The sequence below is a fragment of the Ornithorhynchus anatinus genome, chromosome 18, assembly GCF_004115215.2.
Source record: "Ornithorhynchus anatinus isolate Pmale09 chromosome 18, mOrnAna1.pri.v4, whole genome shotgun sequence".
Classification (NCBI taxonomy): Eukaryota; Metazoa; Chordata; class Mammalia; order Monotremata; family Ornithorhynchidae; genus Ornithorhynchus; species Ornithorhynchus anatinus.
In genome coordinates, this window is record NC_041745.1 from 36,968,468 (window position 1) to 36,987,185 (window position 18,718).

The 18,718-nt window shown below is 41.0% G+C and overlaps 1 protein-coding gene across 1 annotated transcript in view; it reads left to right on the forward strand.

Moving 5' to 3' along the window:
* Nucleotides 1-18,718, forward strand: part of ADGRA3 (adhesion G protein-coupled receptor A3) — a gene marked incomplete at its 5' end in the record, with an annotated part of 77,755 nt that overhangs the window by 49,572 nt on the left and 9,465 nt on the right. Inside the window, 6 exons of the mRNA XM_029083349.1 lie at nucleotides 1,306-1,507; nucleotides 6,290-6,445; nucleotides 7,817-7,978; nucleotides 8,326-8,529; nucleotides 11,857-12,070; nucleotides 14,478-14,686. Coding sequence (XP_028939182.1) covers nucleotides 1,306-1,507; nucleotides 6,290-6,445; nucleotides 7,817-7,978; nucleotides 8,326-8,529; nucleotides 11,857-12,070; nucleotides 14,478-14,686 — 1,147 coding nt within the window. The remainder of the gene's footprint in view (nucleotides 1-1,305; nucleotides 1,508-6,289; nucleotides 6,446-7,816; nucleotides 7,979-8,325; nucleotides 8,530-11,856; nucleotides 12,071-14,477; nucleotides 14,687-18,718) is intronic.

An 18,718-nucleotide genomic window follows, 5' to 3' on the forward strand; every position in this document is an offset into this window, starting at 1 on the left:
AGACCGCCGCTCTCTCCCCTCTTCAAAACCTTACTAAAAATTATATTTTCTCTGAGGGGGCCTTTCCTGATTGAGCCCTCCTTTCCCTTATTTGCCTTCCCTTCTGAATCGCCCATGGAGTTGGATCTGTACCTTTTATGCCTTTTGATACACATTCTTGTACTCTGCCATTTCCCTTATATCTGTATTATATTGTAATATATATTCCCCTCTAGTCTGTGAGCAGGAGTAATATCTACCACACCTTTTATTGTGTTCTCCCAAACACTTAGTATAGTCCTCTGCACACGATAAACACGCAACAGGTACCATTGATGGACTTCCCCATGGATTAGCATTGCTTCTTGTTAAAGGGTGCTAAAATGATGCCAATAAAATGGGATGTTTCTAACGGACTAAACTGCCTGTTTAATACTGAAGAATCTAATAATCCAAATCATATTTTAGGGATTGCATATTTTACTGTGAGTCAGTGGTGGAATTTGTAGTGCAGGTCGCATAGCTAGGATTTGGGGAATAATCATATATCCAGGCTTATTTTAAGGACGGGGAAAGTGATACCTTAGGGTAACGACTACTGGGTAGACGTCAGAGTAAAAACAGTACATTTTACATGATCTTAAATCGATATGTTGTGTCAACTCTGAGTTAGAGTTTATTGGATTGACTGTAGTGTTGTTTTTTTGTTTAATGTATTCTCAATTCCAGTGATGATGCTTCACTGCCAAATCAAGATGTTCTGTTTTTCACTTAAATGTGTAGAAACTTTATCACTTCTCCAAAATGCCAAGGCAATTGTGTAATTGTGATTCTGGAAGTAAGTTACATTCACTCATTCATTCAATCGTATTTATTGAGCGTTTACTATGTGCAGAGCACTGTACTAAGTGCTTGGAATGTACAATTAGGCAACAAATAGAGACAATCCCTGCCCAACAACGGGATTACTATCTAATCATACCCCACCCTTTGGCAGTTTGCTTGGGAAAAAACATACATTTGTAGTTGGTTTTTTTTTCCCTCCAATTTTTTTTTTTTAATTTATGGTTTTACCTGGAATTTTGTTAGCCCTTGGCCCGAGGCACTTAGAAATCCTGTTGATTTGGGGTGAGATTAAAATTAGGAATAGATAAATTTAAATATGTACAGCATTTTTCTGGAAAGGTAGCCGTGGCAAACGTTTCATAATTCTGTTCATTTCTGAAACATCTCCTGTATTGTTGTTTGCTCATCCTTCATTTTTCCCAGTTTTCACACTTGTTATGTAAATTTTAAAAATAATAAATATTGCCTTCTACTCTGTAGGTGGCCTAGAACATTGGCAGGCATTACCGCATACCTATTGTGTACTCGGAACACTCCCGGCAGTGGTATATATCCTGGAAACCCACAGGACGAAAGGAGAGCTTGGCGTAGATGCGACAGAGGGGGCTTTTGGGCAGAAGAAGACTATTCTCGGTGCCAGTATGCCAATGATGTCACTCGAGTTTTGTATATGTTTAATCAGGTGATGGCATTTCTCCATTTTTGTTCAAAATAAGTTTTAAAAAATGATGGTTTCGATGGCAATTCTTCAACCGTACACCACTGCTCTGCATTATTTAACTTTTAAAATGTCTGTCATATGATAAACAGCAGTAATGCCTGTAGTAAAGACGATGCGTCTCAGGTGTTGGGTTCGTCCAATACATTTCTATCATTTGGGCTGTGTGGTTAAGCTCGATGACCAGGTGGACAGCGGGTAATGTCATGAATGAGACAATAGCGCTGTGGACTGTACAGTTATAAAATGTCTCTTTCTCATTGTTTCAGAATATTTTGTTTGTGCCAAATCCTATAAAGATCCTTGTTGCTCTATTCTACCTTGTAATGGATTTTCCTTGCCGGATAGCGATCACTAACCACTTCTGAAATTCAGCCCAGAAATTTGTAGTCCCAGGTTTCTTTTCTGTTTAGTGTTGGATGTGGGGACATCTTTTCTTTTATCGGTTGTCCAGGTCGTCAAGTTGATAACAAAATTCCATTTTGCATTCATCTGTCATGGAACAAAAACTTCTGCCACTGGCTCTGGGTTTCTCAGCGTGCTGCATGGTTGCTTGCTGCTTCTTGGTCCGCTCCATTAGGTCCATTTTATCGGCCATTAGTGAGCTATCTAGCCTATTGACCTTCGTTTTGCTTCATACATCATTTTCATTATGTCTTTAGCTCTTGTACATACACTTCCTAATCTTTTTAATGTGTCTAATGTGTTTTGAAGAAGAGACTATGCCTATGCAATGTAGTTTCATTTTTTAGTGTATGGGTCTCTGTGTCAGGAGATCTGGGTTCTAGTCCAGGTTCTGCCTCTGGCCTTTGACTTTGAGAAAGTTATTTAAGCTCCCAGGGCCTAACGTTCCTCATCTCCCCTTCTCCCTACCTCGCAAAGTTTTGTGAAGGTAGAATGCGATTATTACTTGTTAAATGACTTTGGGAAGATTTGAGAAGTGCTGAACAAAATCCAATATATACATCACTCCATTGTTTATTGAATTTATCCATCTTTTCTTCTGTCACTCGTGTGTGAAACAAGTCTCTGATAAAACAGTTTAATTAAATTATCTTTTGTAGCAGTTTGTCAGGGTCTCTTTCTACTTGAGTGTTTCATTCATTTAGTCGTATTTATTGAGCGTTCACTGTGTGCACTGTACTAAGCTTGGAAAGGACAATTCAGCCACACATAGAAAAAATCCCTTCCCAGCAATGGGTTCACAGTCTCCCCAGGTCTTCCTCCTGCTACATTCACCTGCAAAGCAATTGTCCTTATTTGGGAATCCAGCTTTCTAGTCACAATTATTGCGTTGTTTGGCACTCGGACTGCGTCGAGCTGCTCTGTAACTATCAGCGGTTATTTATTACACAGGGAACTTAATTTTTACTTTCTCCAGTTAAAATTAGTTCCCAATTGCATTCTGCTCTCCCGGACACTTGGTACAATGTTCTGCATACCGTGCTCAATGAATACCATCGATTCCCTGTATAATGGTAATGAATTGACGGTAGCTTTTTCCTTCTTTAATCAGTCAATTGAACACTTTACTGTATGCGGAACACTGTACTGAGCACTTGGGAGAGTACAGTGCAATGGAGTTTGTAGAGATATTCCCTGTTCCCACAGTCTAGAGAGAGAGGCAGACATTAAATAAATTACAGATACGTACGGAAGTGCTGTGGAGCTGAGGGTAAGGTGAATAAAGGGAGCAAATCTAAGTGCAGAGGTGATTCAGAAGGGAGGGAACGAGGGCTTAGAGAAGACCTCTTGGAGGAGATGTGCTTTCAATAAAGCTTTGAAGGTGGGGAGAGTGGTTGTCTGTAGGATATGAAGGGGAAGGGAGTTCCAGGCCAGAGGCACGATGTGGGTGAAGAAGCGGCGGCGAGATAGACAAGATCGATGTACACAGTGAGTAGGTTGGCATTAAAGGAGTGAGGCGAGTGGGCTGGGTTGCGGTAGGAAATCAGCGGGGAAAGGTAGGAGGGGGCAATATGACCGAGTGCTTTAAAGCCGATGGTCGTCGGGTACAGTGGACAACCGCCAGAGATTGTTGAGGAGCGGGGAAACGTGGACTAAACATTTCTGTAGAAAAATGATCTGACGTGAACGGATTAGCACTGATCCAGTTAGGAGGGTTTGGGGACCGAATCCTAGCCCTGCACTCAGACCCTCTTCCTTTCGCATCACTTTTGCGCTTGGATCTGTACCATTTAAAGCACTCCCATACCTATCCATAATTCATTTGTATTAATATCTGTCTCCCTTCTAGACCGTATGCTCCTGGAAGCATGTCTGCCAACTCTGTTCAGTCGTTCTCTGCCAAACGCTTAGTGCAGTGTTCCGCACACAGTAAGCACTCAATAAGTATTTTCGATGGATCTCCTAAATGATTCTCCGTCCAGAAGCTTTCACTGTGGGTGGCGTAGCCCCAGCGGGCAACCCCCCACTTGGGACAGCTTAACCCACCCGCTGCGAAGTCGACTTGGTGAGGCTGGGGGTGGCTGCTGAATAATTAATGAAGCCCCAGAGAGACTCGGTATATCCCAGTGCCCGTAGCAGCGAGTGCCGGCTTGTAGTATCAGATCCTGTTAATCGCAGCTGTGGAAAACTAGTTAATCGATTTGATAAACAGAAAATGGAGCATGCGCATGCAAACCCACTGCTGGAAAAATCAAGTTGGCAAATCAGAGCTGGGTTTCACGGTAGCATCCGTTTTATATCTATACCGGTGCTGAGAAAGGCAGGTGGGACTTAGTGGGTTCTCTCAGTGTTAACATTACCTCGTTTAGGAAAAATCCTCCTGGAAGGAAACGATAGTATCGTGTCGTTGGAAGGCTCAGACTCGGAAGGAGAAATGTAGCGATTTAATCTAAAGTTTTACAGAATCTTTGTGGATCGCTATGCCAGCGTAAAACTCCACCACCAGAAATTCTTTTATCTAAAGCAGATTCCCAGCACTTACAATGCACTCTACGTTGTCGTTTCATAAATTGAGAACATTTAATTTTGTGTTTGTTTATGAAATGGCAGTAAATGTAGACGGTACTTGCATCACCTACTGGCAACTTGATCCCTTTTCTTCACTAAACTAATAATGATAATAATTGGTGGCATTAAGTGCTTACTACATGCTGGCACTGATACAATACAAGTTGATTGGACACAGTCCCTGCCCCCCGTGGGGCTCGCGGTCTAAGTGGGAAGGAGAACAAGTATTGAATCCCTGTTTTACAGATGAGGGAATGGAGACATGGAGAAATAAGTGACTTGTCCATGGTAAACACAGCATGCAAGTGACGGAACCGGAATTAGAACCCAGGTCCTCTGATTCCCAGGCCCCGGCCTGTATCCATTATGTCACACTGCTCCTCTGTGCTTTTCATATTGGACGAAAATTTTCCAGGCTTGAGGAACTCTACTAACACATGCCTACCCAACCACAGCTTTGTATGTATACAAGTGTTAAAGGAGTTGGTCATTGGAGGTAGGAGGGGAAATTTCTCCGAGAGTTAGGAATCTGAAACAGAGGAAGGAATTGATGTCCCGAAGAGTTTAGGGGAGACGCGTCGGGCAAAGGAAATGACATAAGCACTGATTCTGTGATGGGAGATGATGAGTTCTATTTGGGGTCGCAAGGTAAGCTCACTTTGTTGAAGCAGAAAGCAAATTTAGGGTGATTCCGATGGAAAAGGGAGGTGCCCGTTGAGAGAGGCCTTTGAAGCTTATATTTCTGGGGCTTGAAAGTTGAATGCCAGTCAGTGAACAGGAACTGTAAACAACTGATATAGCTTGCTAAAAAGAATTGCCATAAATAAATGTTGGTATTTGTTAAGTTCTTACTAGGTGCAGAGCATTGTTCTAAGCGCTGGGGTAGATACAGGGTAATCAGGTTGTCCCACGTGAGGCTCTTAGTTAATGCCCATTTTACAGATGAAGTAACTGAGAAGTTAAGTGACTTGCCCACAGTCACACAGCAGACAAGTGGCGGAACCGGGATTCGAACCCATGACCTCTGACTCCCAAGTCCGGGCTCTGTCCACTGAGCCACGCTGCTTCTCATGGGGAAGTAAATGGGGAAGTAGTTGGAAGAGGCAGTGGGTTTTTAGTGTTACGTACCTGAAGTTGAGTACAGGCTGATGAGAAAATTCTGATGCATCAGTGTATCATTATAGTTAAAAGATTTCTCTTGCGTAATCACACAGGTATTGAAAGACATGTTTATTCATCATACGATGTTCCAAACCAAAGAGTTGGCATACATACACGTTTAGTAACTATTGCTCGGTCACTTTAAAAAGTGTATAGACTTTTAGATTTATATCTCAATTTTTATTCATTCTAAAGTTAAAGTAAAAAAAAAATGTTTCTAAACTACAATCCCTTTGTTTCTGCCTCGATCTTTGTCATATTTATAACCCGAACATTTCCTATTGTGAAATCAAGGTTTCTCTAACTAGCTTTCCTCAGCACTAACTCATTTGGGGTGGTTTTTGACACATGGGTGTTTTTTAATTACAAAATATTTCCTGTGCGTTTTTCATAATATTTACCGTCAGTGAAATACATGCATACCATTTTCCAGAGGCTTGAGGTGATTTTATTTAGGCCATAAATAGAAAATTACAGGATTCAGAATACAAGCTGGCTTATATTTGATAAAATCTCGTTTTGGAAAATGGCAGAAGCAGGAAGTGCTTTTTAAGAAAAAAAATTATTACGCCGGTTTGCTAAGCAATTCAATGCTTTTTCTTTTTAACTCAGATGCCCCTCAATCTGACTAATGCTGTGGCAACAGCTCGGCAGCTTTTGGCTTATACGGTGGAAGCGGCTAATTTCTCTGACAAGATGGATATTTTATTTGTGGCTGAAATGATCGAAAAATTTGGAAGATTTACTAAAGAGGAGAAGTCAAAAGAGGTAACTCTTAATGAGTTGTTTTTTCAGATGGCTTCGCCAGTCTGACTTCTGGGCCAGAAGTAGTCTGCCATGCTCATTCAAATGGAATACTTTGTGCCGTTGTCTCCAGTCCGGCAGCCAGAGGGTGAAAGGAATGACTGGAAACTTCCATGAGATATAGATTTCAATTGTGGGATTGATTTTTTTTTTTTTTTTTTTGCCCCCACAGCAGCTATGTTTTGGAACATCCACACCTCATTGACAGGTCCCAAAATCTCCAGAGGAGTCTCTATTGGGTTACCAGATGGTGGGGACGAATCCATTTCCACCCCTGTACCAGCCATGATTTTTGCAGCCACTTTCCTATAACAACGAATGTGCTAGGTGGGGGAGGATGGAGTCTCGAAACACTTCTCTCCCCTTCTTTCCCATGACTAGATGCTTGGCAGTCAGCAGAGATATGTGAGGGAAAAGGAAGGGCCAGGGAAAGGTGAAACAAAAGAGCTAAGTCTGTCAAAATGATGCTCGCCCCAGTCGCCTTGACTTTTTTGGCTCAGGTGGTTTGGCCTGAGCGGCGGTTTTACAATCTTTGCTCTTTAGTAGCACTCTTTTGATTCCTTCAAAAGCAAGACGTGACCCCTTTTCAAGATAAGAGTAAGATTCTGAGAGAAATTGCAACTCATTTATACTTTTACGTTGTACTGCAGTCTATCCTCCACAAGGTTAAGAAACAGGCATCTGATATTTTTGGCTTTGTTAAAAACCCCTGGTAGAGATTACATTTACTTTTCTAAGTTCTGGGGACAGGGCTCAGCATACTAAGCGCTCAATAAGAATCATTGGTTAATTGAGCTCTTCCAATATTGGATACATATTTTTAAATTTATTGTGCATTGCTATTTTTTCTAATATAGGTTAAACAAGAATAAGTTTACATGAAAGGGGAATAGATTTAAAAGACATGGAGGGGGGGAGTGTAGAGTCCCTTTACAGTTGAAGCGAATAAACTTAATATCTGATGATTCCCAAAGGTCAATTTTAATAAACTATTCTGAATCGTCACTTTTCTTTAATTTTATGCACAGAAATGTGCCACTTGGCTTATGGATATGACCTCGAAAATTTATGTTTGGGTCATGGAAATGTTTCAGTATAATCTGGATTTTTATTGTGGGTCACAAGATGAGACATGTTTTTGTAATGGCAATAGATTTGCACTGTGTAGCATGAACTGTAATTATCTTTCAGCTCCATAAGTAGCATGTATTTTTTGATACACCAAAAAATTACTGTAAAGGATAATCTCCATACCTCTACCTAGACTGTTTTTTTCCCCCATCCCACAAGGCATGTGTGGGTTTTAAACGCTAATTTTTTTGGTTTTCCATTTAGCTTGGCGATGTGATGGTTGATATTGCGAGTAACATCATGTTGGCCGATGAACGCGTTTTGTGGCTGGCACAGAGAGAAGCTAAAGCTTGCACTAGAATCGTACAGTGTTTACAGCGGATCGCTACGTACCGATTGGCAAATGGTGCACATGTGTATTCAACTGTAAGTGTAAAGTTTTAAGAGTTCCCTGAAAGAGTCCCTCAAAGCAAATAAGTACCCTTCCAAATGGCTCATAACATGGTGGCATTTGTTCTCATTTTCTACTTAGAAAGATTTCATTTTATGAAGCTATTTTTGTCTTGCCCTGGTCTGGCTGGTAGTAGTAAGGGAAAATAATCTAATTTTAGTTCCTCCAGAGTAAAATATGTCAACAGTTAATACTGTGGAGGCATTCCACCGTAAAGGTCATAGGACAAGCTGACACCTCTGCTTGTATAAATTTTTGATATTTTTTTCTGTTAGGAGGTGAGGAAATGCATAGCTAATTCATATTTTATTTACTTTTGAAGTATTCACCAAATATTGCACTGGAAGCTTATGTAATCAAGGCTACAGGCTTCAATGGAATGACGTGCACCGTATTTCAGAAAGTGGCCACATCAGACCGTACAGGACTTACAGACTATGGGAGAAGAGATCCAGATGGAAACCTGGATAAACAGCTGAGCTTTAAGTGCAATGTTTCAAATACATTTTCAAGCCTGGCACTAAAGGTATAATTGACGATAGTTTTTACTCATTTAAGACTCTTCTCGGGAAGAAATTGTGTCCATATTTCTGTGTAAAAACTCAAAGATACACAGTAAGCAAGAAACTAAAGAAATATAGCATAAATTGAGTCAGGGTGTAAAGTTTAACACCAAGCCAATATATGCACATGAATATCTTTGTCAGACACCACAAGGAGAACAAAATATGTACGAGAAAACACACACAGATCTACTCTGGGAAATGACCTGTGAAAACAGCAGAGCCGGTGTTCCAGTAAAATTTTGTTGAGCTATCAAACTTAGAAACTAACGTAAGAAAATTGCTTTCAGATTTCACCTGCTTCTTTGAAGCACCGATAGTCAGATCTGTAGTGATGGAATTGTTAGTTTTCTTCACAGGTAGAACATGAGGGACGAACTCTGCTCTCCTTCGCTTTATTTGAACAACCTCACTTCTCTGAGTCTATTAACGAGCACTACAAAGTGATGTTTATTAAGCTCCGTTAATTTAAAGAAACCAAATTGTGCAGGCAGTCTGTAGAGTTAAGAATTGGTTACTAAAAGCTATATCAAAAGTTGAAACCCTGTAATTTTGAAATCATTATCTCATAAGGGCGATGTGAAAAGTTGAGGGCGGCTCCTGAGCCGAGATCAGATTCCTTATTTTATACTAAAGAATTCCCCCTAATTGTGTACTTAATTATAGATGAACATTAGCAGCTACAATAATATATTTAAAAATAGCAGTGATATTGAAATAAATGAAATAAAAAAATACAGCACATAAAGATCTGACCTGACAAGGAAGTGTGGCAAATCTTGCACTCTCATCACCCAAACCTCTGACCTTTCTCTGTCTCTCCTTCCTCCCCCCCCCTTGTGCTCTCCTTTCCATTATGTTTCAGTTCTTTGAACTGTTTATTTTTCAGGTATATTCCACTGCTCCTGTCAACGCTATGCCCCTCCCTAACCTGCATTCTCCATTCTTCCTGAGGTGTTCACACTGGGGAATTGAGCCTAGGCTGAGGAGAGGGTAGGGATGTGGGGAAAAGGCCCAAGATAAATGTTCCCTCCTCCATTACATCCTGTCTTTCCCCACCTCTTTCCTGCAATCAATCATATTTATTATATGAGTGCTTACTATGTACAGAGCACTGTATTAAGCGCTTGGGAGAGTACAGGACAGCAGGATTAGCAGACATGCCCCCTGCCCATAGCGAGCTTAGAGTCTAGAGGGGGAGACCAACATTAATATGAATAAATAATTACAATCTATAGCCTAAAGATATGTACGTAAGTGCTGTGGGGTTGGCGGTGGGGTGAATATCAAGTGTCCATAGGTCACACATTGAAATGCATAGCTGAAGCAGGAGGGAAAACAAGCTGGGGAAAAGAGGACTTAATTGGGGAAAGCCTCTTGGAGTTGATGTGCCCTTAGTGATGCTTTGAAAGTGAAAAAAGAGTGATGGTCTGGCATATATGGAGGGGGAGGGAGTTCCAGGCTAGGGGGATGATGTGGTAAAGGGGTCGGTGGTGAGATAGACGAGATAAGGGCACAGTGAGTAAACTGGCAGTAGGGGAGGGTGTGTGCCGGCTGGGCTGTAGTAGGAGATTAGTGAGGTGAGTTAAATCGGGGCGAGCAGACTGAGTGCTTTAAAGCCAGTGGCGAGTTTGACACAGAGGCGGATGGACAGCCGCCCGAGGTTCTCGAGGAGTCGGTAGACGCGAACTGGATGCTTTTGTTAATAAATGATTTGTGCAGCGGAGTGAAGTGTGGATTGGACTGGGGAGAGACGGAGGCCGGGAGGTCAGCGAGGAGGCAGATGCAGTAGTTAGGAGGGATAGGATGAGTGCTTGGATCATCGAGGTGGTTTGCACAGAGAGGAAAGGGTGGATTTTAGCCATCTTAGCACCTCGATCTTGGCCCAGGCCCCTGGCTTTGTGCCGCCGGAGGGTGAGGGCTGCGAATGTGAGGGGCGGCAGTGGGTGGGAGCTGTGGCACCCACCAGATAAATGAGAAGAGCGTACACTGAATGGGCATTGCATGACGATTTGGGGAGCAAGAGGTGGTGAGACCAGGAAGGACCGGCCGTGCAAGAAAACTATCAAGCATTCAATTGATCAGTGATATTTACTGAGCGCTTACTATGTGCAGAGCACTTTACTATGCCATAGATCAGGAACTGGGGAATACAGGGTTAAGTAGCTGGGCTTGCAGGCCTAGCATTGTAAAGTCCAAACCAATACATTGATCAGTCCAAACGGTATAAATCCCGGAAAGTCACACATGCCATCTGTCGTATCTCAGCGTTAAAATACGAGGTCTACTTGTACAGAGTATCAGAAGATCCAGCCTATTGCCATCTTGCATTTTTATTGAAGTAGATTTCTCTTCTAATATAAGCCAGTGTTCATTATCCATGAACGCATAATTGGCACTTGCCCTAAAAATAAAGGATCTCAGGCCCCTATACCTAATGACTTAGTTGGGGGAAGAAGTGCTTAAAGTCTGTTTTATAGAAGGTCCTGTCTTTGTTGCTAGCTTTGCCCTATTTTAAATTCATATTTATGCCACTGTAATTTTTCTCCAAATCCAGTCACTCCCGTTGAATGGAACATTCACTATGTGTTGGACAATTCCCAAAGTCTGGCAGATAGATCTTACAGAAAGTTGACTGTGTAAAGAACCTCTGCCTTAAGCAACTGGCTATCTTTAAAGAACACCCAAATTAGAATTACTATTTCAAAAACTTGAAAAATCATTCATTGATGGCTTATTTCTGTTTTTCATATTTTTTTCCAGTGATAAAACCGACTACTTCCAGTATGAAAGAAATAGTTTGTAAGCATGAAAGCTTATCTTTGACATTTATCAGTCAGCTCCATCTAAGGATTTATTGTAATTATGTCGGTAACTTGAATTTTCAAGTTTGGCTTTGCCTGTCCCAGGCAGTCTTTGCACGGAGATCGCTGGAAACAGGCTGATTTTATCATAGTGCCAAAAATGCAAGAAGCTACCTTGGAAAAATGAATCTTCTGGTGTTCAAAGATTGTGTTAGCTGCTTGCCACTTTGATGCAAAGTTTGTTTTTCTCATTATAAAGCACTTTATAGAGTATCCTCTTCTGACCTATCCTGCCTCAAGGTATTCATTGTAATTTTAACAAACCAATACAATGTTAACCACAAAAAACACTGATGTCTGATGTGCTTTTATTCTCAGTATAAAGAATTTTCTATTAAAAATGTTTGTAAGTCTCTGTAAGGAAGAACTTTGTATAGTGTGTTTCTGGGAAGCTAATAACCTTTTAAACTTTTTTTTTTTTTAAAGAACACTATTGTTGAGGCTTCTATTCAGCTTCCTCCTTCCCTTTTCTCGCAAAGGCAGAAAAGGGAAATCAGACAAGCCGATGAGTCTGTTTTCAAGCTTCAGCTCATTGCATTCCGCAATGGAAAGCTTTTTCCAGCAACAGGAAACTCAACAAATCTGGCTGATGATGGGAAACGACGTACGGTAGTTACACCTGTGATTCTCACCAAATTAGGTTTGTGGCAAATTGTTTTTTCTGGTAATTCAAATTGTACGTTCCTAATAACATCTGGTTATCATTTTTAGTAGTATAGCCTGCTTCCTCAGAGTTTAGTGCTCTAAACTAAGTGCTTGGGAAAATGCAACCAAAGCATAAGACCCAGAGGCTGCCCACAGGAATTTACATTCAAAGAAGAGACAAACAAATATTTACAAATGGAGGAGCAAGAATAAATAACTGAATATACACAAGTGTTGAAGATGGGCATAAATAAATGCATAAGTGGTAAAGGTAGCCATTGGATTGGTACAATTTGAGGTGTTGGGATTTATCAAAGGAGGTTTATTGGAAATGTGAGATTTTAGGAGAGCTTTGAAGGTGAGGGATGCTTTGGGTTTGGGGGAGGGGAAGAGAGGTTCCAGTCTGAGGGATCAGTGTAAACAAGGGATCAGAGGTGGTGATTTTAGGGAGGAGCAAAGAGTATGAACTAGGGAGAAGTGGGCAAAGAGAGCCGTCGCATAGAGGGGAGAGAACTGAAGGAGGACTAGCACGGAAGATAAACAGTTCACTTCGGGGCACGGGTTTTGAGTAGCCAGTGAAGATTCAACTGGAGATTCCCGGTAACAACAGGAGAAATGTGACTGAATAGTGTGGGAAAGACCAGGGCATACCGGGTAGATTTTGGGAGTCGTCTATAGAGACGGTAGCTGAAGCCATGAGATAAATTCCCAAGAGATTGCATGGAGAATGACAAAAATAGGAGAACTAGATTGGAGCCTTGTGGGATCCTTAAATTTGGGGGAGGAGAGGTGGTAGAGGGGTAGCCAGTGAAACCAATAGGGAAAGAGAGGTTGGCGAGGTAAGAAAAGAACCAGGGACAATATTGTTGACAAAATCAAGATCTGTTAGTGGTCCAGAGAAAAGGTGGTTAGTGTTGAAGGAGGCCAAAAGGTCAAATGAGAGGGCCTCCTCTCTCTCCCCCTACTCTGTCGATATTTCACTTTGCTGCCTGGGTCATTTTTCTACAAAACCATTCATTTCATCTTTCCCTACTCCTCAAGAACCTCCGGTGATTGTCCGCCCACCTCCACATCAAACAGAAGCAGCTTATGTAGGCTTTAAAGCAATTAATCACCATGCCCCCTCTTCTTTACCTCTCCAATTTCCTTCTACAACCCTGTCCGCATATTTGACTCCTCTGATGCCAAGATACTTACTGTACCTCGATCTCTGTCTCGTCGCCGATCCCTTGTCCACATCCTGTCTCTGGCCGGGAGCTCCCTCTCCTTCATATCCAACGGACAATTACTCTCCCCACCTTCAAAACCTTTTTTGAAGCATCTCCTCGAAGCGTCCTTCCCGGACTGAGCCTCTTTTTCCTCTTCTCCCACTCCCTTCTGCATCATCCTTGCACTTGGATTTGCACCCTTTATTGACTCCACCCTCAGCATTTCTGTACATATCTGTAATTTATAATACTATCAATAATAATAATCATAATTGTGGTATCTGTTAAGCACTTACTACGTACCAGCCACTATACTAATGCTAAAGTGAATACAAGCAAATCAGATTGGGCACAGTCCCTGTCCCACTTGGGGCTCACAGTCTCAATGCCCATTTTACAAATGAGGGAACTGAGGCCCAGAGAGACGAAGAGACTTGCCCAAGCTCACGCAGCAGAGAAGTGGCGGAGCTGGGATTAGAACCCGTGGCCTTCTGACTCCCAGCCCCGTGCTCTATCCACTACTCCACTCTGCTTCTCAGATATTAATATCTGTCTCCCATTCTAGATTTTAAGATCTCCTAGTTCTCTTATATTGTACTCTCCCAAGGTCTTGGTACAGTGCTCCGCATACAGTGCTCTGTAAATGCAGTTCATTAATTGAGGTCTTGGTGACTTCAGGGATGCGGTCTTGGTTGACTGAAGAGAGACCAAAAACCTGACCGTAGTTGGTCAAGAAGAGAGATGGTGAATGGGAAGCAGCTTGACTTAATGGAACAAGCACGGGCCTGGATTCTAATCCCAGCTCTGCCACGTGTCTGCTGTGGGACTGCGAGCAAGTCACGCAACTTCTCTTTTCCTGTTATCTGTAAAATGGGGATTAAATCACACTCCCTCCCCGTTAGACTGTGAGCCTCATGTGCGACAGCGACTGGGTCCAACCTGTCAGCATACGTCCACCGGAGCACTTAGAACAGTGCTTGACACACAGTAAGCGCTTTACGAGTACTGTTATTATTCTCAATATTATAAAGTGATGTCAGGGGGTAAAGACAACCCTTTCAAGGGGTTAGGAAAGGAGATGGAGTAGGTACCTAGCTAACAATCAGATTCTGTTTGGCCATTAACACTGCCTGTAGGTAGAATTCAGATACGTATCGATCTTCTCAAAGTTTTATGCCATATTCTTTTAAATAGATGGCGTGAGTGTGGTAGCTCACCACATTCCTGTCAATGTCACCTTACGTCGCATCGCCCATGGTTCAGATGCCGTTGCGGCCCAGTGGGATTTTGATCTGTTGAATGGACAAGGAGGATGGAAGTCAGATGGATGCCATATTGTTTCTTCAGATGAAAATATTACTACAATTCAGTGCTACGCTCTGAGTAATTATGCGGTCTTAATGGTAAGTAGCCATTAAGTTTCTATTAATTTAATATTCAGGTGACATTTATCTAAAACGCTTGGGTTTTTAAAAATGGAAATTAGTGAAATTGGGGCTTGAATACTTATAGGAGTAAAGAGGTCTCTTGGATTGTTTTCCTTTCATAAGAGTTAAGGGCGCTTATGTTCTTAAATGGTAGCCACACTGGGTTTAGGAGTATTTTATATTTTCAGCAGAACAAGTGGTCTTCTGGACATCTGAATGGGGTTAAAAAAAAAAAAAAAGTCAAAATTCTCAGTACTAACATAAATGAGAGGTTGTACTAATTGCTCGTCTCCTTTTTGAACGTTGGACTCAACTGATTATTTCTATTCAAGAGCTCGAGGCAGCAACAGGCACTGAGCTTTGAGGCAACAGTTGAGCCTGTCTGTTCAGTTTTATTGTCGGTAGATCTAAGCTTATTGTCGGTTGTTCTCCGTTGCCTGGAGCCCCTCAATTAATATTTGGAGCAAAGTAACTATTTACGTTTGATATGCACGGACATGTTTTCTCCTTCGAGTAGAACGTAAGGAAAGGAAATAGTGGCCAAGTCCTCATGTGGGAGATAGATTTAGCATTACCAAAAGCTCTCCTAGAACTAGCAACTCCCTGTGTTTTGTGTTGGGGCATTATTGTTTCTTCAGCCCCTTTTCGCTATAGCAAAGCTTGCATTTCTTAAAAGTGTTGGTAAGGTTGCGTGCTTTGAAATCGTTGAATGAAGGTATCCTTATTGCTATAAAGGAAAATATAAAAGATAATGAATTAAGTTTTTTTAAACGACGTGCTTCCGTGCTCACCAAGAAGTCACTTGACATTTTAAAATACTGATGTGATTTTCCCCTCGAACCTCCAGAATCGTCGAGCTCTGCTGATGCAACTTTTAATGCTTAGAGGAGATTGTGCAGAAGAAATGGATAGTGAGTTGGGGTTTGGGTCACCACTCCTTGTCCTCACTTTTTGTTTTTTTCTGAAACTTTCATTTGGGGGAGGTGTAGGTGCTGGTACTTCGTTCGTAAATTAAGTGTATGCGGCCAAACTTTGAAATTTGCACGAAGGGTAATTAATAATAGTAATGTTGGTATTTGTTAAGCGCTTACTATGTGCAGAGCACTGTTCTAAGCGCTGGGGTAGATACAGGGTAATCAGGTTGTCCCACCTGAGGCTCACAGTCTTCATCCCCATTTTACAGATGAGGTCACTGAGGCACAGAGAAGTTAAGTGACTTGCCCACAGTCACACAGCTGACAAGTGGCAGAGCCGGGATTCGAACCCATGATCTCTGACTCCCAAGCCCGGGCTCTTATCACTGGGCATTGGGAGCATCGCTGGAATCAGTCAGTAGTATTTGAGTGCCCACCCTGTGTAGAGCACTGTACGAAGCGCTTGAGGGCATTCCAAAGAGTAAGAAGACACAATCCCTGCCCACCAGGAGTTTGCATTCTAGCATTGGAACGGTGCAATAAATATCCTATTGCCGCCCAAGGTTGCATTCTCCATAATTCCTAATAGCCCGTCCCCTAGCAGGAGCTGAAGGAATATTCATTAGTGGAACATAGCATAATATTTTAGTAGCTCTTGATTGGCAGTTTGTTTTCTTAATTATCAGATGACAACTGGTTTATTTAGAAAATAAATACGATTGAATGAAAGTATATGACTCTAGGCTGTGAGCCCGATGAGGTCAGGGATTGTCTCTGTTGCTGAATTGTACCTTCCAAGTGCTTAGTAAAGTGCTCTGCACACAGTGAGCGCTCAGTAAATACTATTGAATGGATGAATTGACTATGAAATGCTTAGGATTACACATCTTCAAAGAGCAAATAGGGAAATGGACAGCACAGTGCAGTGTTTCATATTTATCATTTACACAATAAATAGTTGAAGGGAAAGTGATTGAATTCAGATGAAAAACTCTTAAAAATTTCAGTACTATTGACAGTGTACTGCACCAAGTCAACTTTTAAATTAGATTTAGACTAAAAATGTTTCTCCTTTGGAACGGAGGTATTGTTTAAGGTGTTTTAATCAGCATAATCCCTTTCTGAAATGGAAAATGCTAGTCTCTGATCCTTTGCATTTACATTTAATCTTTCCCTTAGATGTAATAGATTGTCGTTTAGGCTGAAATGCATTGACTAATATTTGTTTGCAAGAACGAATTTCTGAACATCTTTCTTAAATATAATTGTGCCACCCGGAGGAGAGAAAGTGAAAGGCATAGGTCTAGGGTACAGAGAATGCTCTAAAAAATTATGAACCGTAATACTTCAGATAAACTTAACTTTTGTAACTGGAAAATGCTACTTTAACAATAACTAAAATTGGAAAATCTGAAATATCGGCTATTTTGTAGCTTTATAGAAGTTACTTGGCATTTTATTTTAAGAATCGGAGATGTAATATGTTTTAAATCTCATAATTTGGTTTTGTTTTATAACGAGTGTAATTCGCAGTTTTAAGACAGGACTATTAAAGTGCTTATAGTAAATGGTACATTGTTACACTTGTAATGGTGATAACAGTAATTTTCAAACATACAATTAAACCACCCTGTTGATGAAGACATATAGGTGGTTTTCTAAAAAATCTGAGAAACCAGAGGGCCCATTCTGGCCTTAAACAGTTTTTTAGCTTTTCTTTTGTGAAATTGCAGCAGGGAAATGAGCTTCAGCCTCACCTTGCTTGAAATTTGTACTTCTCATGAAGAGCCAACAATATATGGTCCCTCCTGCTCCTCAATTATGCGTAGAAGAAAGATATGAACTCCGGGGTTGGAAAAGAGGAAAAAAAAAATAAATTGACCCAAATGTGTTGCTTTACCTTTTTATGTGTTACTATTATGTATAGTTGTGTTTATGATTATGCTTTCTTTTTCTGATTAATAGAAAGTATTGTAGGAGGATTATTTTGACTGGATTTCTTCCAATTTCCAGAGCCAAGGAATTTAGATAATTATCTCCACATAATGTTTTGCTACTACTGTTGTTGTGGATAAAGCAGTATTTAATGCCTGCCGATTGTGACACGCAAATTGGGATTAAAAGCATCCCTCATATATTATAATGGTTCCCTTTTTTTTAAGGATTGGGAAAATACCATCTATTTGAAATACTTGCATTTTGTATGATTACTTAAGCTTAATTCTCCAAGAAGCAGCATGGCCTATTGGATAGTTTGGGCCTGGGAGTCCGAAGACCTGGGTTCTAATTCTGACTCTGCCACTGGCCTCCTCTATGACTTTGTCAAGTCACTTCACTTCTCGGGGCCTCAGTTTCCTCATTTGTAATATGGGGATGAAGACTATGAGCCCCAGGTTGGCCAGGGACCGTGTCCAACCCGATTTGCTTGTATCCACCAAAGTGCTTAGTTTGGTGCCTGGCACACAGTAAGTGCTTAACAAATACCAAAATCATTATTATTTTGCTTCTTTCCTATAGATGGAGAGGAGAATCAAAAGACTATATTTCCCTTACTCTTCTTTCAGCTTTTCTCTCAACAAGTTTCTCCAAAACTGACTTTTCACTTAAGCCTCAATATTGTGGGTGCCATTTTTCTCACCTTTAGTACCTGAATCTCTTAGCCTTCTAAAATCAGCATCTCATCTCTTCAGGTCAATTATGAAACTCTTTTTCTTCTTGAATGTACGCTTCTGTTCTGGTGGCATTGTCGTCTATAAATCAGTGTTTTGATGTTGCGTTTCTACCCTTATTTAGGTAATGAAAATGTTAAATATAGGTTTCATTTTGACCCCTAAGGGAGTCCACTTGACAATAGTTCTCCCCTTGAAATCTCACCTTAATGATTACCTTCTGTTTTCTGTTCATCAGCCAATTTCTAACCCATACCAGTGCTTCTTTCATCTAGTTTTGGCAGGTATTTACCTGATCATTTTAAGTTTATATGGCACAGTATCAGATGCACTACAGAAATTTAAATGGACTCAATAGTCTCATTGTTTTTTTAATCTAATTATATTGGAAAATATTAGCTTTGGCAAGATCTAAATTTCACACA